Consider the following 21,069-nt stretch of genomic DNA (forward strand, 5'->3'; position numbering starts at 1 on the left):
TATACTGAAGGCTTGGTGTCGAACAGTAAAATAATAAAAAACAGGCTAATCTCTAGTTTCAGCAGTTGTGTATACGTATTTTTGATGCAGTAACAAATCTAACACGGTAGAATATTTACTGCTAACCCAACGCTGAGTTCCAAATATCTATAACACTAAGTCTCGAAGTGGTACACTTTGAGTTATTTCTAAGGCCTGAAAGGCCACATGCTGAAAGTATTTCGATGTCCAAATAACAACAGAATTTCTGGAGTGCAGTACTTTACCAAAACGAGCCTCACCGACCAGAACACAAAGACGAAAATTCGAAGACGAAAGACCAAAGTCACCAAGGCTTCCTCTTCCTGCCTGTTTAAAAACTTGGTCACTGAACCGCTATCTTTTTGAATGCAGCAGCTTACAATTGACCGCCATTCTTCGCGGCAATAGATATATTGAAACATATACATAGTTCAAATAAGTACGCCAAATACTGTTATTTGATTATGAACTACCTATCATACTGATCACTTTCAAACATAGCTGTATTAGTAGCTTTATTCAGTTTTACACGCAAAAGCAGAACTGCATAAAAGCTTATCAACATGGTGACTTCATTCACGTTAGTGCAACAGGTTTAAGTTGCATAATATATTAAATAACACACAGGGGCAGCGCACTGCAGATATTTCTATTAGCGACTGAGGGCGGTGTATTGAACAACGTTACAACAGTATACATTTATTTGCAGACTAACAATAATAGCTATTACAAGTCGTACGTTTTTAGGTTGGTTACTATCTCCAAGTGCACGTGGCATAATCAAGGTAAATCTATACAGAGAAGCACCGTTCACATTGCCACCCGGTACGGCCACACGGAAAACATCAAGTCACAAATTTTGCGACGTTTTTGTGGGGACACTGTTCAACAGAGAAAAAAAGTACCAGAACTCAGATGTTTACACATATTTAAGTAATTCCTGTACATTATGTTACATATATTAAATTATATATAAGTTGACAAAATCAGGTGTACGGATTCATAGGATAAAGGAGGAACATTCTGATACTGGTGATGATGAGCTGTGCACATGTAGAGAAATCTTTGTTTTTCAATCCTTCTTCAAGGTATTGAATAGATAATTTATTATTTCAACATACTAGTAATATATTTATTTACTAACTGATGCTAGAGTTTACTTAATGGTGTGTCTACTTAATAGTGTGTCACATCCTTATATTATGTGTCTTTCTAATATCTTCTTATTTTCATAAACTGCTTGATGTTTAATTTTATGCACATGGTAATATTAAAAGTGAACCCGTCGTACTATAGTGAATGTGAAGCAGTCTGTAGACTTTTCATAGCATGTTTCAAAGCAACTTTAGTGTTTCTGGACCCCTTTACATTTCAGTTTTAGTATTCACATTTCCTGGGTCATTTTGTGTCACGTCCTGAAACATGCAGCTGCACAGTCTTCCATTATCTCTTCAGTGTTTCCAAGTCACTGAGACGCTGGAATCCATTGAGTGATCGCACGACCCGTCACAGCTCGCTACAATAACGATAGCGCTCTGTCCATAGCCAAGTCTGGCTTAGCTGGCCCACACACGTCACGGCTACTTTCCAGCCACATAACAAACTGTCAAGTTATCTGCACATATCTAGCATACTTAGCGGACCTGCTGCTAATTATTTCACATTTCACATCATATCCGTAATTCCCAGAACGAGTCGAGAAGCAGGGTTTTGTGAGTTGAAGTGTAACCATTCATGGTAGCTCGTAGAATGATCCTGTAGAGAATTAAAGCCACACAAATAAAACCACTGCACTGGAGAAGTGAAAGAATATCCCTACTGAAAGAATGAACTCGGCCTGATGAGCCTGTCCAGAGGCAGGAATTACAGCCTTATGAAGTTATGAAAGATAATAAATTACTCAAGAAGGCTAGGAGAGTTTTTCCGCTAGAAACTGCAAATAAGCAGTTGTCAGCATCTCTTTTAGACGATGCTAACTGACATCATTTAGTTCCGGTGTATGGACGTAGAGGAATTTTGAGAAAAGTTTAAACAGATTGTAAATCGTACTCTGGATTAAGGAAGAAAAAGAATCATCGTGGTTTAGCAACGAAATTCTGGAAATTCTGAGGATGCAAAGGCTCTTGCACCCTCGGTTCAAAAGTTCAAAAGCGAACGTGCACATGACGACAAGCAAAGGTTAGTAGAGATTGGTCCACCTGTTAGAAGATCTACACCAACTACCACTGTCATATCTTAACAAAAGATCTGCGCGAGAACTCGAGAATGTTCTGGGCGTATGTCAAACCGCTAAGCGGGTTTAAAGCTTCCGTCCATGCACACGTTGGCCAGCATGGTGTTGCAGCTGAAGACAGCAGATCGAAAGGCAAAGTTTTAAATCTCGCTTTTAAGAAATCGCTGACGCAGGAGAGCCGTAAAAATCTATTGTAGTTTGATCATCGAACTTACTACCAGATGGATGATGTAGTCGTAAGTATCCTTAGCGCAGAGAAACAACTGAACGAGTTGAAAATAAATAAATCGTCAGGTCCTGATGGAATCCCAGTTCGGTTTTAAGAAGAGTACTCTACGGCACTGGCCCTTTACGTAGCTTGCATTTATCGCGACATTTTCTCCCAGCGCAAAGTTCCAAGTGACTGGAAAGAATTCACGTGTCTGCTGCGTACAGGAATGGAGCCTCATAAGGACAAACCAGTTTCCTTGATGCAGGTTTTCTGTAGAATTCTAGAACATATCCTTTTTCTTTGAGAGCTAAAATCTTGTGAGCTTATGTCCACTAATCAGCACGGTTTTAGAAAGCGTCGCTCATGCTAAACTCAGTTCGTCATTTTGCAACTGATAGATTGCGAACTATGGGTGAAGAGCAACATGCAAATCCCGTGTTTTTAAATTTCCCAAAAGGATTTTAAACAGTGCCCAACTGCAGACTGTGAACGAAGGTACGAGGATTGGAAAATATGCCCAGATATATGAGTGGATCGAAGGCTTGTTAAGTAAGAGAACGTAATACGTTTTCCTCAATGGCGAGTGTCCCTCATACACACTGGTTTTATCAGGAGTGCACCAGAGAAGTGTGACGGACCGCTGTTGTTCTCTACACATGAAAGGGTGAGCTCTTGAGAACTGATCAGATATCTGGGAATCACGCGAGGTCGGAACAGAGAAAGGCATTGAGGCAATTCAGAGACGGGATGTGGGATTTGTTACCGTTAGATTCGAACAGCACACAAGAATTACGGAGATCCTTAGAAGCGGTGGACCAGCATTTGTGCACCTATGGCCTTACGCCACTACCTGTTGGCAGATAATGTTATGTAAGGTAGGTAATACAATAACGCTTACTCTTCATAATTGTGCAGACTTATAGCTCCACATTAGTTCCTATTAAGTACTTACTGCGTTGTCTTCATTTATATACTGTTATGTTTGTCATTCAGACTGAATTTTGTCATTCTTAGAACTTCGGAAGAGCGATCTATGTTTTACTTGGGAAGAAACTTTCAGTAGCCAAGATCACATAAATTCCATTTCATTGTATACTGCGTGTTTAAAAAAAAAAAAAAAACTTGTCTGGGTGCTACGCATGCGAACATTTCCATGTGCACTAGATGCTTTCTAACTTAAATGGGTTTTACTGTCGACAAACCTAAGTATAAGGTACTATATTTTACCCACCACATGGAGCGAGGTACCTACTCACAACGGAACACGTTTTATAGCAAACGTTTCTCGATCACAAGATGACAGTTACAATTTTCGAAGCTGGTTGTCGACAATAAAGCCTAGTTTATGTGATCCTGACTATTGAAACTTGTTTTCCCTAGTTTGTCATTCAGGAGTACGTTCCTCGTCTTAGTTATGTCACATCGTCACATCGTCGACAATGCTTCATCGGCAACAAACAGTAAAGCAAAATATTTCTGAACAAATTGTAGATGTACTACAAACCTGTCCTTCCACCTAGTAGAGCATTCCTATAGACCTCTCCTGCTACACGTTAGTTCGAATATCTATACATTTTTGAACAATACACGACTACTTGTTCGTTTCATTATTTCTGTTATGAATTAGGAAAAAATGTGAAGTGTGGTGTAGTCACACTGACAAGAAATGTCGACTTCCTCATTCTTTTCATTATATCTCTTATTGAATTACGAGAAACTGTGATGTGTGTTATAGTGCGAGTATTTGGCACCTACTGGTTTGCAATCACAAATGCGGCTCTTTGAACTGATAAGGCAGCGGAAACACAGTCCGTTCACGCCAAGCGACGTCTGCTGCAAATGAGAGGTTATCTGCCTCGTGAGAAATAGCTTACGGTGAGGCCAACAGCTGTTGCATAAAAGCAGCGACCTCTGCCTGATACCGAGCACGCTGCCGACAGCTGGACAATATGAGGCTAGCACTGCTGTGTGTCGCAGGTAAGGAGCTGGACGCGGCACGTAATCTCTCAGGTAGCAAGTTTTCTTCAATATCTGTACGTCTCATATCGGACAAGATCGTCCAGTAAGAGAAGGTATGGTCTTGTCATCCGATCAACTTTTCTGTTTTCGTTCAGTAAACAGTACTCAGCTAATGAAGCTGTGAATAATTCTATAGTTCTGTAATGACTCCAATGCGTAATGCGATCTGCGTTAGTCTGCAGGAGCCTGCTTCCACCTGAAATGATATGCGCAGACCCTTTGCTAACATGAAGACAGCTGAGTAGAGAATCAAACCACATGTTGAAAGGGTGTTTGACTGTAATCACTACGTCGTAAATCATCCCAACGCCCTCTCTCTGTCTCTCTCTCAAACACACACACAACACACGATACACAGGTAAATACTGTCAATAATCCCCTGTCAAGGGTGAAACAAATGTCTCTCATCTACAAAAATGTGCCAAAACCAGGTTATTCGTGAGGCGTGAAACAGGTAAATTGTTCATAAATCTATTATTTAAAATAAAGGCAATTTTTACGTGGGAAAATCACTGTCTCAGGTAAACAATTATTTCTGTATAGAACTGCACATTAATTTCTAAAATTCTACCTGCTTGGAAGCAGATTATATAGATATATACAATGAGAAAATTTTCGCATTATCCTTTAGTCATCAAAGATTTCACATTGTGCTTCACAGTAATCAATGCAGTACTAAATAAAACAAATAAATCCTTCATTTTATCGAAAGAGATAGCATTGTACTCTCATGCGTTTCAGATAAGCATGATCTCAAATTTATGTTTAACAGCGCATGCCCTGTAGTAAAATAAACATACATGGGTGTGTTTGCCCAAATATCTTGCATCGCCGTTGTTGCATTCTTGAAACGGTAGTGACAGTCCCCTTTTATCAGATTTTTCGCTTGGCGTCGACAACAGTATTTTTTCTCAGTCGTCAGTCTTCAGTGTGGTTTGATGCCCCCCACCATGAATTCATCTTCCGTGTCAAACTCTTCTTCTTAGAGTATCACTTGCAACTTCTGTCATCATTTATCGGCTGCATGCATTCCAGTCTCTGTCTTCGTCTACAGCTTTTGGCCTCTACAGCTCCATCAAAACCATGGAAAATCGGCTGATGTCTTAACAGGTGTCCTATCACCTTGTTCTTTCTTCATGTGAATGTATTTCACGTATTCCTTTCCTTTCTGATCCTGAGCACAACCTCATCCACCCACCTAGTTTACAACATTCGTCTGTAATACCACATCTCAAATTCTTCAATTCTTTTCCGTTGCGATTTTCCCACAGTCCATGTTTCACTACCATACCACGCTGAGCTCCAGACGTACATTCTCCGAACGTTTTTCTAAAAGTAATCGCTATGTTGATACTAGTCGACTTCTGTTGGCCAAGAATGCCTTTTTTGTTAGTATTAGACTCCTTTTGATATCCTCCTTGCTCCTCTGTCGGTGGTTATTTTTCTGCCAAGGTATCAGAATTTATTAACTTCATTTTCATCTTGCTCTCAAGTTTCTAACTGTTCTCATTTCTCCTACATCTCATTAGTTTCGTCTATTTTCGGTTTACTCTCAATCCATATTCTGTGCTCATTAGACTTCTCTTTCCATTCAGCAGAGGATATAATTCTTCTTGACTTTCACTGAGGATAGCAATGTTTTTATGCGAATAGTATCCTTGATATACTTTCACCTTAACTTTTAATTTCATTCCTGAATCTTTCTTTTATTTCCATAGTTGTTTCTCCGTTGTACAGATTGAACAGCAGAGGGGTGGGGGGTAGGGGGGGGGAGGGGGGGAAAGACTACACGCCCGTCTTACACCCTTTTTAACCGGAGTCCTTCGTTCTTCATCTTCCAGCCTAATTATTTCATCTTGGCTCTTCTACATGCTGCACACTACCCGTCTCGCAATATCGCATACCCTCATCCTGAGAATTTCGAACATTTAGCACCACTTCATATTATCAAACGCTTTTACCAGTTCGAGAAATCCTATGAACGTACTTGACTGTTCTTTATTCGTGCTTCCATTACCAACCGCAATGTCAGAGTTGGCTCTCTGGTTTCTTTAATTTATCTAATTCCAAACGGATCGTCATCTAACACATCTTCAATTTTCTTTTCCCTTCCACGGTATATTATTCTTTTCAACGACTTCAATGCACGAACTGTTAAAATGATTGTGTATAATTCTCACCCACGTCGAATCTTGCAGTCTTTGAAATTGTGTGAGTGAAGTGTCTCTGGAAGTCGGATGGCGTATCTATACACCAGCGTGAAATTGTTTTGTTGCTACTTCTCGCCATGATTATAAAAATTCTGACGGAATGTCATCTATCCCTTCTACCTTGTTTGATCTTAAGTTTCCAAAAGCTCTTTCAGATATAATTCATAAATTACTCCTGCTTCATCTTTATTCTCGTAGTGCCCTTAAGTGTACTCTCCCATCTATCGTCTCTTTCCTCTCTATTTAGCTGTGGAATTTCTGTTACTCTGGTCGTTTTACCACCATTGTTTTTCATTTCACCAAACGGTGTTTTGACTTTTCTGCATGCTAATCATTCCTTCCGGGAGTGATGCCTTTTCCCATTTCTCCACATTTTTTAAGCAGCGTCACCTGCCAAGTGAGTGCACCGCACGCTTTCGGTCATAGCACTTTGAAAGAGGAGCGTCTGTGGCCTTAACAAATTCAACATTTATAAGTGTTGAAAGAGCAAGATTTCTCATAACGACGGGAATTCTCAGAGTAGTGTTTGTTAGAAAGGGTGCGGCATCATTTTGTAAACAAAATACTCATCACAGATGAAGCGTATGTCACTCGTCACTGAATAATTACTTTCCATAACATGCAAACGTGGGTTGCACACAATCCGCGCAAAGTATGAGCGACACACATTCAGCGCCGCTTCAGCGTTTAAGTATGGGTGGGTATAATAGACGTTTACGTTACTGGACCGTATGTTTTACCACAATACGATTGACTTAACAATTCTCGAAACATTCCACAGGGAACCCTGCTACCAACTTTATTAGAAGAGGTTGTGTTAGCCGTACGTCAAAACACGTGGTTCGTCCACGGTGTTGCGCCATATCACGTTGGTAACAGAGTAAGAAGATTTCTGAGTAGGCAATTTTCGGGTCGGTTTGGTCGAAGCCAATGCGCAGCACACAGTCATGATATAAATCAACTGGGTTGTTACTTTTCGTGCTGTATGAAAGAACTTACTTATGCTAAGTAAGTAAATAATTTGGATGAACCTAAGCAGAGGATTTTCTGTAACATCAGCACCACAAAGGCAAATGTGCAATTGCGTGATTAAGTGTGACGAATCTAGGTTCTCCGTAGTGAAGCACGTGTAGAATCGAATGTTGGGAATTTTGAACACTTATGTACAGTACTGGTCATTAAAATTGCTGCACCAAGAAGAAATGCAGATGATAAACGGGTATTAATTGAACAAATATATTATACTAGAACTGACATATGATTACATTTTCACTCAATTCGGGTGCATAGATCCTGAGAAATCAGTACCTTGAACAACCACCTCTGGCCGTAAAAACAGCCTTGATCCGCCTGGGCATTGGAAGGCATGTACAGGCACAGCTGTCCATGCAGCCTAAACACGATACCACAGTTCATCAAGAGTAGTGACTGGCGTATTGCGACGAGCCAGTTGCTCGGCCACCCTTTACCAGATGCTTTCAATTGGTGAGAGATGTGGAGAATGTGCTGGCCATCATTTTCTATATCCAGAAAGGTCCGTACAGGACCTGCACGATGCGGTCGTGTATTATCCTGCCGAAATGTAGGGTTTCGCAAGGATCGAATGAAGGGTAGAGCCACGGGTCGTAACACATCTGAAATGTAACGTCCACTGTTCAAAGTGCCGTCAATGCTACCAAGCGGTGACTGAGTTGTGTAACCAATGGCACCACACACAATCACGCCGGGCGATACGCTAGTACGACGAATACACGCTTCCAATGTGTGTTCACTGCGATATCGCCAAACACGAACATCATGATGCTGTAAACAGAACCTGGATTCATCGGAAAAAATGACGTTTTGCCATTCGTGCACCCAGGTTCGTCGTTGAGTACACCGTCGCAGGCGCTCCTGTCTGTGATGCAGCGTCAAGGGTAATCGCAGCCATGGTCTCCGAGCAGATAGTCCATGCTGCTGCAAACGTCGTCGAACTGTTCGTGCAGATGGTTGTTGTTTTGCAAACGTCCCCATCTGTTGACTCAGGGATCGAGACGTGGCTGCACGATCCGTAACAGCCATGCGGAGAAGATGCCTGTCATCTCGACTGCTAGTGATACGAGGCCGTTGGGATCCAGCAGGGCGTTCCGAATTACCCTCCCGAAGCCACCGATTCCATATTTTGCTAACAGTCATTGAATCTCGAGGAACTCGAGTAGTAAAGTCGCGATACGATAAAGCGCAATCGCGATAGGCTACAATCCGACCTTTATCAAAGTCGGAAACTTGATGGTATGCATTTCTTCTCCTTACACGAGGCATCACAACAACGTTTCACCAGGCAACGCCGGTCAACTGCTGTTGCGTATGAGAAATCGGTTGGAAACTTTCCTCATGCCAGCATGTTGAAGGTGTCGCTACCGGTGCCAACCTTGTGTGAATGCTCTGAAAAGCTAATCATTTGCATATCACAGCATCTTCATCCTGTCGTTTAAATTTCGCGTCTGTAGCAGGTCATTTTCGTGGTGTAGCAAATTTAATGGCCAGTAGTGTAGAATTGGCTTAAGAGGGAACAAGTAATGTAGGTTTCATTTTCGTTATGGTACTGTTGTACAAAAGGAAAATTCGTGTTGTATTGTGCTGGAAAGAAGAAGTAATGCTCAGCGAATTACATGGTAATTCGTTGAGTTTGTGCTAAGGGAAACATCTTTTATTTGATGTTAGCTTTTCTTTACTAACGCGATCTTCGTCATGGTAATGTTGTAAAAGAATAAACATCTGATTGTACTTGATTCATTGTTCACGGAAAACTAATTACAATTTCGTGACAACCCACTGACTGTTTACAGTGCTTGTTTCGGTTGCACGTGATCGTCGCGCCGCGTCCTTGTACACGTCCAAAGTTTCCAATACTCTGGTCCTACCGTTACCTTTCTTCGACGGCCGTGTCAGAATGTTCAAATGTTCAAATGTGTGTGAAATCTTATGGAGCCTAGCTGCTAAGGGCATCAGTTCCTAAGCTTACACACTACTTAACATAAATTATCCTAAGGACAAACACACACACCCATGCCCGAGGGAGGACTCGAACCTCCGCCGGGACCAGCCGCACAGTCCATGACTGCAGGTCAGCCGTGTCAATGTGGGTAATATATAAGAAATCTCCTGAAACATCAGTTGAAAATGAAATCAGAAATGCGTCTATTATCAACCCTTCAAATTTCTGTCTTTTAGGAATACAAAATAAATAACATGATACAACCATATTTCGTTAGACCTTTCTGTCAGGCATACCAACACGTACCGTCAGTATAGTTTTGGTACCTTAGACGGTTTGCACCCGGTATGTATAGCAACTTGTCATGGTACGATTTCAGAGCCAAGTAAAATTTCATGAAAGACATCATATCCTTTGTTGACTGAAAAGATTATTTTTTCCTCATTACGGTTTCCGCTTTTATGACATTGTCAGACGGTAATACAAAATATTTTACTTCAGCAGATGTCAGCCCTCAAAATCCTTTGAGATGTATACATGTCATCATAATGCTTCTGGCGATAGGACGTGAACTATATATGTCTGAGAATTTTAAGGTCTGACATGTGCTAAAGTAAAATACGATTGCTCAAAGGCCGAAATTACAAACAGTGAAATCCATTGTTTGTACTGCAACGATGGATATGACGGATTTTATTGTTATAAAATTCGAGAAAAATAGTGTGTCAATACCGTTTTTTGTAGGATTCTAGGGCGAGTCGTTAACGAGATACCGCATTTTGGAAAGTCTACACCCAAACAATTCTTTGAACCTTTCAGTCTGCGTAGTTGCTACGCTCAATGTTGTCATGTTTGCTTAGTGTGCTTGCGTGCTCCTTGAGTGCATTGCAGCATGCTCGCCAGTCTGTGTGTAACAGTCTAAGGCCTAAGCAACAGGTCGTGAGTGGACGATGAGATTTACCAAAGCAAAAATCTAACACCTAGATAACGTAACAGAACGAAACAAGTGACGACAAAAGAGGGGGAAATTAATGTTCGTTCTGCTGTTACAGTCCTCCAAACGTTAGGTCACGTGCAATCGCATGAGGAGGCGGCATGAGTCAAAGGAGAGTTCTACGCATTCTCAGTCGACATTCGTTCCATCCCTGTCACATCTCTCTCCATCAAGAGAGCGTGGAAACGATTGTAAGAATCGTATCAACTTCTGTATATGGGCTTTAAAACAGAATACTCTAGATGTACCACGTATCTTGCTCAGTCAATCATGGCAAGGTAAACCGCCGAAACACGCACTATTAGTCTGTTGAGAGTTCTCGTTGGCTTCAGGTGATACGCCTGAGTCCATTGAGTGTAAACGTGCAGCGTGGGATAGTGAATCACAGCTTATAGGTCCATTTTTCATAGGTGGAACACTCAACGTGCTGGTTATAGAATCCATTATGTTGTCCTCGACGGCGTGTGCTCCTCGGAAACAAGGAGTGTCCCAGGGAAGTGTTTTGGGACCTCTGTTTTCTATGTACATAAATGATTTGGCGGACAGGGTGGTCAACAATCTGCGGTTTTTTGCTGACGATGCTGTGTTGTACGGTAAGGTGTGGACTTCGAGTGACTGTTGGAAGATACATGTACCAGACAGCCAAAATTTTCAATTGGTATGATGAATGGCAGCTAGCCCTAAATGTTGAAAAATGTAAGCTAATGCGGATGAGTAGGAAGATTAAAGCTGTAATGGTCGGATACAGTATTACTAGTGTCCTGCCTGACACAGTAAAATCGCTTAATTATCTGGGTCTAACGCTGATGAGCGATATGCTGTGGAAGGAGCATGTGAGAATCGTGACAGGGAAGGCGAGTGGTCGACCTCGGTTTATTTGGAGAATTTTAGGGAAGCGCCGTTCTCGTGTGAGGGAGATAGCGGGTAGTACTCTCGTGCGACCTACTCTTGAGTACTGTCGAGTCTTCAGGATCAGTATCATGTCGGATTGAAGGAAGACAACGAAGCAACTCAGGCGTGCTGCTAGATTAGTTATAGGTATGATAGAACAACTTGTAACTAGTACGGAGATGCTTCGGGAACTTAAGAGGGCATCCCTGGAGGGACGGTGACATTCTTTTTGAGAAACACTATTCAGAAAATTTAGAGAACCGACATTTGAAGCTGATTGTCGACCGTTTGTACCGCCACCAACATACATTGCGCGTAAGGAACACGAAGATAAGATATCGGAAATTAGGGCTTTAGTGTGTGCTACCACAGGTATTGTACTAATGTGAATGCGGGAATGTTCCTAAATACGATATCCCGTAAGCGACTCGCACTAGAATTCTGCGACAAACAGCACTGACATTGTAATTTACGCTTCTTCTGTTTTGTTAATGTCAATATGGGTTGTTACATTTAAAAAAGTGCATGTTCACACAAAAAATACGCTGAGTACTACTACAATATGTTAGCTATCTAACAATACGAGCCTCTGACTACCAATCCAGTCTGTGAAAACCGCACATCAATAGCACCTTCGGTTTCCGTATTATTTGCGGTGAAAGCATTAGGTGATACATCTATACATAAAACCCAGTCGCTCTTTGTTAGTTATGCAGTATAGTGTACTTACTGTGTGAACGGTTGGCCAAAGTGGTTAAAGAGGTTCGTGTCACTCATCTGCAGTAAATTTACAGCTAATACAGCAGTCTTCAAGAAGTTTACAGTAAAAAAATTAAAACACTTGCTCCGTCGATTGCAGAAATAATTGAGTCACTATCGCAATTTCGGCCTTTGGGCCAACATCAAGTCGTACAGCCAAACATTGAGCTTCAGCACATGTCAGGCTTCGAAATCCTCCGACATGTATAGGCTACTTGTCATTGTCTGAAGTCTGATGATGACACGTGTACAATGGTTCAAATGGCTCTCCGCACTACGAACCTGCGACCACAGTGGTCGCGCGGTTCCAGACTGTAGCACCTAGAACCGCTCGGCCACACCGGCCGGCTGTGTATCTGTCCGATGGTTTAAAAGTCTGACATGTGCTGAAACAAAACCTTTTGTAGTGCTGATTCGCAATGGTCCAAACTCCAAAACTGGAACAGTGAAACAAATTATTTCTACAATGGAAGCGAGATCTTTTAAAAAACTCTGCATGACTGAACTCCGAACATGAGAAGTTAATTTCGACTTATTCATTATATTTTGATTGTGATGGTTTACTTATTCCTTGGAACTTACAACTAACGATATGCAATAGAGGAAATGTCTTTAGCACAGCGAAAGACTATTACCATAGCGCTAACACTTGTTCAATTCTTAATCACCTTCTTATGCATCATTAACCACTGCTTGGTGTTTGAAAAGCTTATTTTTCAGCTGCATGGGATTTTGGTAGAGAGAGAGAGAGAGAGAGACTGCTTCTTTACAACATTACGAAACAGACTGCGTTTTACAAATATTTTGTTGGGCTGGGTTTTAGTTCCTCCGACAACATGGCAAGAACAATCCTACGGAAATTTACGAATGGCATGCACTTAACTTTTGGTCGACGACTTATAATTGTAGGATGTAAGACATTAGATGTGAGACATACGAAAAAGTATACTTCTGTCTTCCAGGATTGAAGTCACCAAGTTTAAGGTTTTTTCCGGCAGTAGGCAGTGGCTAGTGGTATTTCTATTTCAGTCATTTTCCCTGTGAACTAGGGAGATCGTAAGCTAGAAAGTGACCCTGTCTTCCTCCATTCTTCCAAAGGTAAAGAGAAATTGTTCAGAAGATGGTGATTTTTCGATGTGTTGGAGAGTTAACTAAAATTACAGTTTAGGTTAGTGGTTCCCAGCCCGGGGGTAATTAAACCCTAAGGGTTAAAATGAAATTTTCTGAGGGGTAAAAACTTAACGATTCGATTATGTGTCAGTCAATTGTTTTCAAAAGGTCATTACTGTCATCACAATTTGAAAGGCTCTAATATGGATACTATAAGTTATGAATAATAACTTTTTGCCAGTTACTGGCATTAATGTAGTGGAGGTTACAGTTCACTCAAATAGTCAACCCGTTACACATGTATATTGTGCTCCGTCCAATTCAGCGCTGATGATATATGTGAGACATATATGTAACAAAAGCTAAATATCTCAAGAAAAGGTCTTCTAGAAATTGCAGATAGTACCTGCAGTAGTCCAGGAATTGCTTCATTACTCGCTTTGAAACAGACAGATGAATCAATTAGCAGCAAAAAAAAAATTGGTGCAAATGGGTCTGAGCACCATGGGACTTAACATCTGAGAGCATCAGTCCGCTAGAACCTAGAACTACTCAAACCTAACTGACCCTAAGGACATCACACACATCGATGCCCGAGGCAGGATTCGAAGCTGCGACCGTAGCGGTCACGCGGTTCCAGACTAAAGCGCCTAGAACCGCACGGCCGGGGCACTTAAATTTGTCATGGTACGTACGTCACTGAACGGTTGTCAGCCTGATGCTTTCCGGTGTTATTGCAGCCCTGGGACTGCTGTCTGCCTCCAGTGCCGACCGCAGTGACGAGTGGGGCGCTGCCAGCGCGGAGCCCACGGAGCAGCCGTGTCCCGACACCTGCCCCTCTGTACACCGGGCCGTGTGCGCGGAGAGCCACTGGCCCCGTGACACCATCTGGTTCAGCAACCCCTGCTTCAAGCGCATGTGCGAGTGCCGTTTGGGAAAGTGTGAGTCTCTTGGGACTTTATAACACCAGCAATACCATCAGAAAATCAACGTCTTGGCGTCGTCTTATAAATTTTAAGTTCTGGCTCTAAAAACATCGCCTTATTCACGGCGGGCAAGCACGAGAGATAATATAAAAAATTTAGTGTTCTTTTTTATTCATCAGCTTCAGATAATGCACATTATACGAATAAAAGATCCACTTGACTAGCAGGAACGGACAAGAACAAATTTAGACTAACGCCAAAACACATAGCACATAGCATCTCAAATCATGAATCATGCAAGTGCATTAAAACTGCATCGGTCTCTACCAAAAAAAAAAAAAAAAAAACCGGAAATAAAAGTTTCATACCTGGAATACTGGAAATGGTATTGCGAATATTGCTTGCTGTTATTACAAAGGACATCATGTAAGAAAATTAATTTTAAGCAATCTGTTGATTAGCGTTTCTACAATCATTTCGAAGATTGTTGTTGTTATAAAAACAGTATGGACACGTTAAGAGGCCGGCCGTGGTGGTCTCGCGGTTCTTGGCGTGCAGTGCGGACCGTGCGACTGCTACGGTCGCAGGCTCGAATTCTGCCTCGGGCATGGATGTGTGTGATGCCCTTAGGTTTGTTACGTTTAAGCAGTTCTAAGTTCTAGGGGTGTAATGACCACAGCAGTTGAGTCCCATAGTGCTCAGAGCCATTTGAACCATTTGGACACGTTAAGACGTAAGGAAAATTAAACGAACAAAAGTTCATGACAGAAGTTAAAACTCTAATTCACGCCACAGTCGCTGTTTCAGATACGATAATCATTACTGGATACGAGGTTCGCCAGTAACGTAAACAATATCTTCTGACTTTATCTGAAACAGAGCATTTACAAGAGCTTCATAAACAAGTGATGAATACTATGGTAATCGAAATATTCAGCTATCCATTTTACAATAGAGCCATTTTCAAATGGAGTGCCTTAGCCAACACTAAACGACAGACTTGCCAAACATCTGACATCGTCACAATTCGTGGTTATGTATGGGAGAATTAAATACGTCAACCGTATCTTCGCTCGTAATTATGTCAAATAATTAACACATTCGTTTTAGTCTGTGAAATGTCTAAAGGCACTTCGCACCCACTTGGAAAAGGCTACTCATCGAAATAAAAGGTGGGATAGGTAGGGATTTTAGAAAGTAAGGTATACATGTTGTTCCACGTGAAGACCATACCACAAAAAGAGTGGCACACGGCCACAAGAGATTGCGTGTATCAGCCTTCCTGCAGAAAACCCTACTGCTGTATTTATGAAGGGTGCATCTGAGTGTGCTTCTGAAGTGTCGCGGCAACTGAACGATACTCCAAAGCTCACGTAGGCAGGATCATTCGATTCTTGTGGGTAAAACGTATAACTTTTACACATTGTTGCGGTATTTGGACCAATGATGCGTTATCAGTACTGAATTGCTGCCAAAAATTTGACTAAGGCTGCACAGTTATAGGTGCTACTAATCTATCCTGAGGTCCAGGTGGTTCACCATGCTATTTTCATCTCTTTGGTGAGCTGAAAGAACAGCTTTACCATATTTTCCAACGAAGAGGACGCTCACATAGCGGTTTTCGAAGGTTCCGTCACCAGGCAGCGTCATACTGACCTGCTGTCAGAATGTACCGACCACTGGTGACAGAGACTTGCTAACTACGTTGGGAAATAGTGTCCTGAATCTGTATTATTTCGGAGTGTAGTGCAGAATTCACTAAAAGTTACTTCTACAGTGCTAATAACGTGTAACGTCCGGAAGACCCCTCAGTCTGATTAATATATCTCGGGCTACTGCCTAGAGAAATTTCATACATTTCAACGTTTCGTACTGTCATTAAATATATCGGGCATTATTGCCTCTTCTACCCTTAGGAATGGACTAGAATGTACTAATATACACTGGTAAGACGAAACATCAAGATCACTTCCTACATAGAGTGTTTCGTCATCATCGGAAGGCAATACAGTAGCGATTCTGCATTACATGGATTGGACAACTCCTTTGTAGGTTTTCGGAGATACGTGGCACCCGATGTTTAATTCCTACACATTACGGGCCACTTTTTCTACACATTAAGTGCTCCGTCGAGAACAGGTCAAGGGTGTGTGACGGTCTAGGCATCAACTATGAAGATCCTGAAATCACTGTATCACACGACCAGTATCAATGTGCACAAAATCATTTAAACCAGTGGTCCGCGACATTATGACCCACTAGAATCATGAAAATGCCCTCATTTTGAACGACTTTGCAACGAACCTTTTAATTGCGGATAACTGCTCAGTGGCTTTGATGAGGAGTGTTGTAAGCTCGCTACATACGTGGGCACTGTAGTTGATTTAGTCTTTCATAATGACGCACTCTGCGGCCAAATTATTTTATAAAAATAGTATCACAATTTTGGCCTGTTGACACCTACAGCAACTAGATGGAACATACCACAGCCGCCGGAGACCACATCAAAAAGGGAGAGTGCAGGTGGCCAGCAGTAAAGCCCACGTGATCCCCACCATTCGATTATTGCCACAGGTCACATGAAAGCCCCAGTAAAGGCCCTCTGTAGCATAAAACTGCCCACATAGGCCTGCACCTGAGGCGTGGTGCATGTTTCGGGTAACCGCTTGCCTGGATGGCGCTTATCCGGATGCGACGGTCGACCTGTGTATCAAGAAACAAGCAGGACGGGGTAGCCGCACGGTGTATGAGCGTCTTGTCACGGTCCGTGCGGCTCCGCCCATCGGAGATTTGAGTCTTCTCTTACGAAAGGGTGTGTGTCATCCTTAGAGTAAGTTAGTTTAAATTAGATTAAATAGTGTGTAAGTTTACGGACCGATGACCTAAGCAGTTTGGTGTAACACGACCTTACCACAAATTTCCAAAGTTTATCATGGAACGAGATTCATCCCACCAACCGACTCGCTTCCAGTGATCCACAGCCAAGTCTCGATGATTCCACAAGAATCATAATGTCAACATGCTGCGTAGCTACATGAACAAAGATGTTCACTGAAAGTGTGCTCCGCAACACTTGCACCTGCATCAACATGGCACTCTGTCGTCAGATCTGGCACAGAAGGCCGTCCATCTTACTGTACAGAGCGGACAAAATTCCGACTTCACAATCCGTCAAGCACTTTACTTAGTGGTTCACGAAAAACGACGCATCACCATCGAATAACCGAATGGGACGGAATTCGGTAGTGGTGATGTACACACATCAGAAAAGGTTTAGCAACTCCCCGGTTCCCAGAACCCATGAAGATAGACGCTGACTGTTGATTTTGCATCACAGACACAGTCTCTTTCACTGTTCACAGATGTCACTAAACCGTCCAAGGATGTAAACATAAGCAGCGCCTATTAGACGGAGGGTTCCGACAGCGACCAGTTCCAGTCAATCCAACAGGACAGATGTACACCGCTCGTGTTGTCAGTAGATGAACCATGCCTACACGGCCAATACCGCGGTTCGACCGCGCCCACATTGCTACTTTCTACCAGGAAGGGCTGCCGACAACCGAAGTCCAGGCGTCTAGGAGTGAACCCAAATGATGTGGTTCGGACATGGAGGAGATACAGAGAGACAGGAACTGTCGATGACATGCCTCGCTCAGGCCGCCCAAGAGCTACTACTGCAGTGGATGACCGCTACCTACGGATTATGGCTCGGATGGACCCTGACAGCAACGCTACCATGTTGAATAATGCTTTCTGTACACCCACAGGACCTCATTTTACGACTCAAACCGTGCGCAGTAGGCTGCATGATGCGCAACTTGACTTACGATTTCCGTGGCAAGGTCCATCTTTGCAACCGCGACGCAATGCAGCGCGGTACAGATGGGCCCAACAACATGCCGAGTGAACCGCTCACGTTCTCTTCAGAGAGGAGCATATGCCTTCAACCAAACAATCGTCGGAGACTTGTTTGGAGGTAACTCAGTCAGGCTAAACGCCTAACACACACTACCTTGGGGGTGCAACACGGTGGAGGTTCCCTGCTGTTGTGGGGTGGCATTGTGTGGGGCTGACGTACGCCGCTGATGGTCATGGAAGGCGACTTAACGTCTGTACGATACGTGAATGCCCTACTCCGATCGATAGTGCAACCATATCGGCAGCATATTGGCGAATCATTCGTCTTCATGGACCACAATTCGCACGCCCATCTTGCACGTCTTGTGAATGACTTGCTTCAAGATAAGGAAATCGCTCGACTAGAGTGGCCAACATGTTCTCGAGACATGAACCGTGTGAAACATGCCTGAGATAGATTGAAAAGGGCTGTTTATGGACGACGTGACCCACCAACCACTCTAGTGGATCTACCCCGAATCACCGTTGAGGAATAGCAACCTGGACCACCACCTCTGAAGGTCTCTCTGTACAGTGGTACACCATGCAATGTGTAGTTTTGATGAGCAATAAAAAGGGCGGGAATGATATTTATGTTAATCTCTATTCCTTTTTTTTTTTTTTTTTTGTTCACCTTCCGGAACTCTCGGAACCGAGGTGATGCAAACTTTTCTTGATGTGTGTATATGTACAGAGAAACAAATGAGACAGTGTCAGAAAAATTGCATAATTTAATCTACAGAAAGTGCTTCAAAGACGGAGGAAGTCAACAACAAATTGGTCCACTTCTCACCCTAATGCAAGCAGTTATCCTGCTTTTCACTGATTGACAGTGTTGTTGGATGTCCTCCTGAGGGATATCGATCCAAATTCTTTTTCCAATTGGGGCTTTACATCGTCAAAATCCAGAACTGGTTGGGGGGCAGTGCCCATAGTGCTCCAAACGTTCTCAATTGCCGAGAGGTCTGGAAAACTTGATGGCCAAGGTATGGTTTGGCAAACACGAAGAAAAGCAGGAGAAACTCTCGCCGTGTAACTGCGGTTATGAACTTGCTAAAATGTATGGCCAGCATGCATTACCATGAGGGAGAAGAAAACTGGAGTTTCTTAGACGCAAGTTCCCTGGTGCCGATCCATAAAAGTCTGCCCTCTTCCAAGTGACTTATGTCAGAGTATTTCCCCACTTTCGCCCCGTATCTTCGCTAGAATATTTCCCAGGAGTCTCTATCCGCGCGGCACAACGAGACGGCATGCAGTTTGGCGATGGACAGTAGTCTCGAATGTTTTGGTCCTTTAGTGTATGATGCGAATTGTATGGAAAGAACGGGGAAGGGTGTGATGGATGGGTTGAAGTACTCCTAATGATATCTAGCTTGATGTTATTTTTATTTGATTTCGGTAACTTTGCTTCATCTTCGTCTATTTGTAGTATTAGAATCAGCACATTTGTTATGATATTTTTCGTATTAATGATATGTAGAGCTTCTGATGTTTTAAGAAAAGCCTCGTCGTTTTGAGGGTGTCTGCTGCCTGACATGTGGCCCGCTTTGGTTTCAGCGCTGACCGTACGGGAGAAGAGCGTGTGCCGGCAGCGAGACGCGCAGTGGGACCTGTGTCCCATGTACCCTCCTGTCATCCCGCCACGCTCACTCAGCTGGAAACATAAGTTGCTGGAGCGACAGGAAAACAGCGACGAAGCTTACTCGTCAGAGTAGCGCAGCCGCCCCAACCGTCTCATCCGTAACGAAACAATGAGGCTGATTTGTTCAACTCTGTGTACAGAAGAACTGAAGTACTCTTACTTCTGGAGTCCATTAAATAGCAAATGTAAATGAACTAATCTTTGTTGCGTATTAAATTGTTTTAGAAACGCCTTGTTAGCTACAGCCGTGCAAGCTTTGAATACAATTCTCAGTAGTGTTTGTAGCTGGAAGTACAATATTACGGCATTCCTCGGATATATCAGATGTTATTCTCACTGTAGAAATTTCGTCACTGACTGTACGTCAAGGCGGGCTGCTTATTAACGACACTACAACCATCCTCGAGCATCAGTCGATTATATGTGTGAAATTACGTTGAAATCGGATGGCAGACCTCCTAAACCGCTATGTCTCAAACGCAGAATCAAGCATATAACTGATAATTAAGTGACTAAACTTTCCTGTTAAATTTGAAATTACATAAACTGCATGGCAGTGCACGCCGATACTCCAGTACCCCTAAACATTAACTACATTTTATACTCCATCACTCACGATTGCATCTAAGGGAAACGAGCATCGTCACGTTTCCTTTTGAACAACGTTTCTCTCATCAGTATTTTCCTTACTTGTCATACTTACAAACACAAAAGAAACTTATTAATTATTACCGAGTGATTTCTACAATTACAACAACGTAACAATCATCTGTGTAGGTCACCTAAACTATAGCAGTTTAACACTCAATAAGCGATGTTTTTCTATGACCTACTAAGGTTCCTTACAGTTTCGGTATAACGTCAGCTAAAGTTAATTCTCTGGAAAAAGTGCTGGGTGCGTTGAGTGAATATCAGACAAGGTTCCATGTTTCGAACTGCAACCCTTTATTAAATCACTGCCTGGGAGATAACATTCTACATCGTTAAAATTTGATTATCGCTGGTGACTTGCTACGAAAATTTAAATGTATGACAGTGATCTCCGTTTTCAAAGTGCTGAAAATGTGACAAACATTTACACACTTTCTTCCGAAAGGTAAGCTGGATATTACAGTTCGAATATTTACGAAGAAGACTTCCGTATACGCATGCGTATGTACGAATATGGATGTGTGT

General features: G+C 42.5%; 1 protein-coding gene across 1 annotated transcript; it reads left to right on the plus strand.

Annotated features, from left to right (window-relative positions):
- Positions 1-4,375: 4,375 nt before the first annotated feature.
- LOC126331994 (uncharacterized) lies at positions 4,376-20,087 on the plus strand. The gene is made up of 3 exons (XM_049996539.1): positions 4,376-4,442; positions 14,166-14,366; positions 19,809-20,087. The coding sequence occupies exons 1-3, from the start codon at positions 4,415-4,417 to the stop codon at positions 19,964-19,966; spliced, it is 387 nt and encodes a 128-aa protein (XP_049852496.1). The 5' UTR covers positions 4,376-4,414; the 3' UTR covers positions 19,967-20,087.
- The last annotated feature ends 982 nt before the right edge of the window (positions 20,088-21,069 follow it).

Source organism: Schistocerca gregaria, chromosome 2, assembly GCF_023897955.1.
Source record: "Schistocerca gregaria isolate iqSchGreg1 chromosome 2, iqSchGreg1.2, whole genome shotgun sequence".
Classification (NCBI taxonomy): domain Eukaryota; kingdom Metazoa; phylum Arthropoda; class Insecta; order Orthoptera; family Acrididae; genus Schistocerca; species Schistocerca gregaria.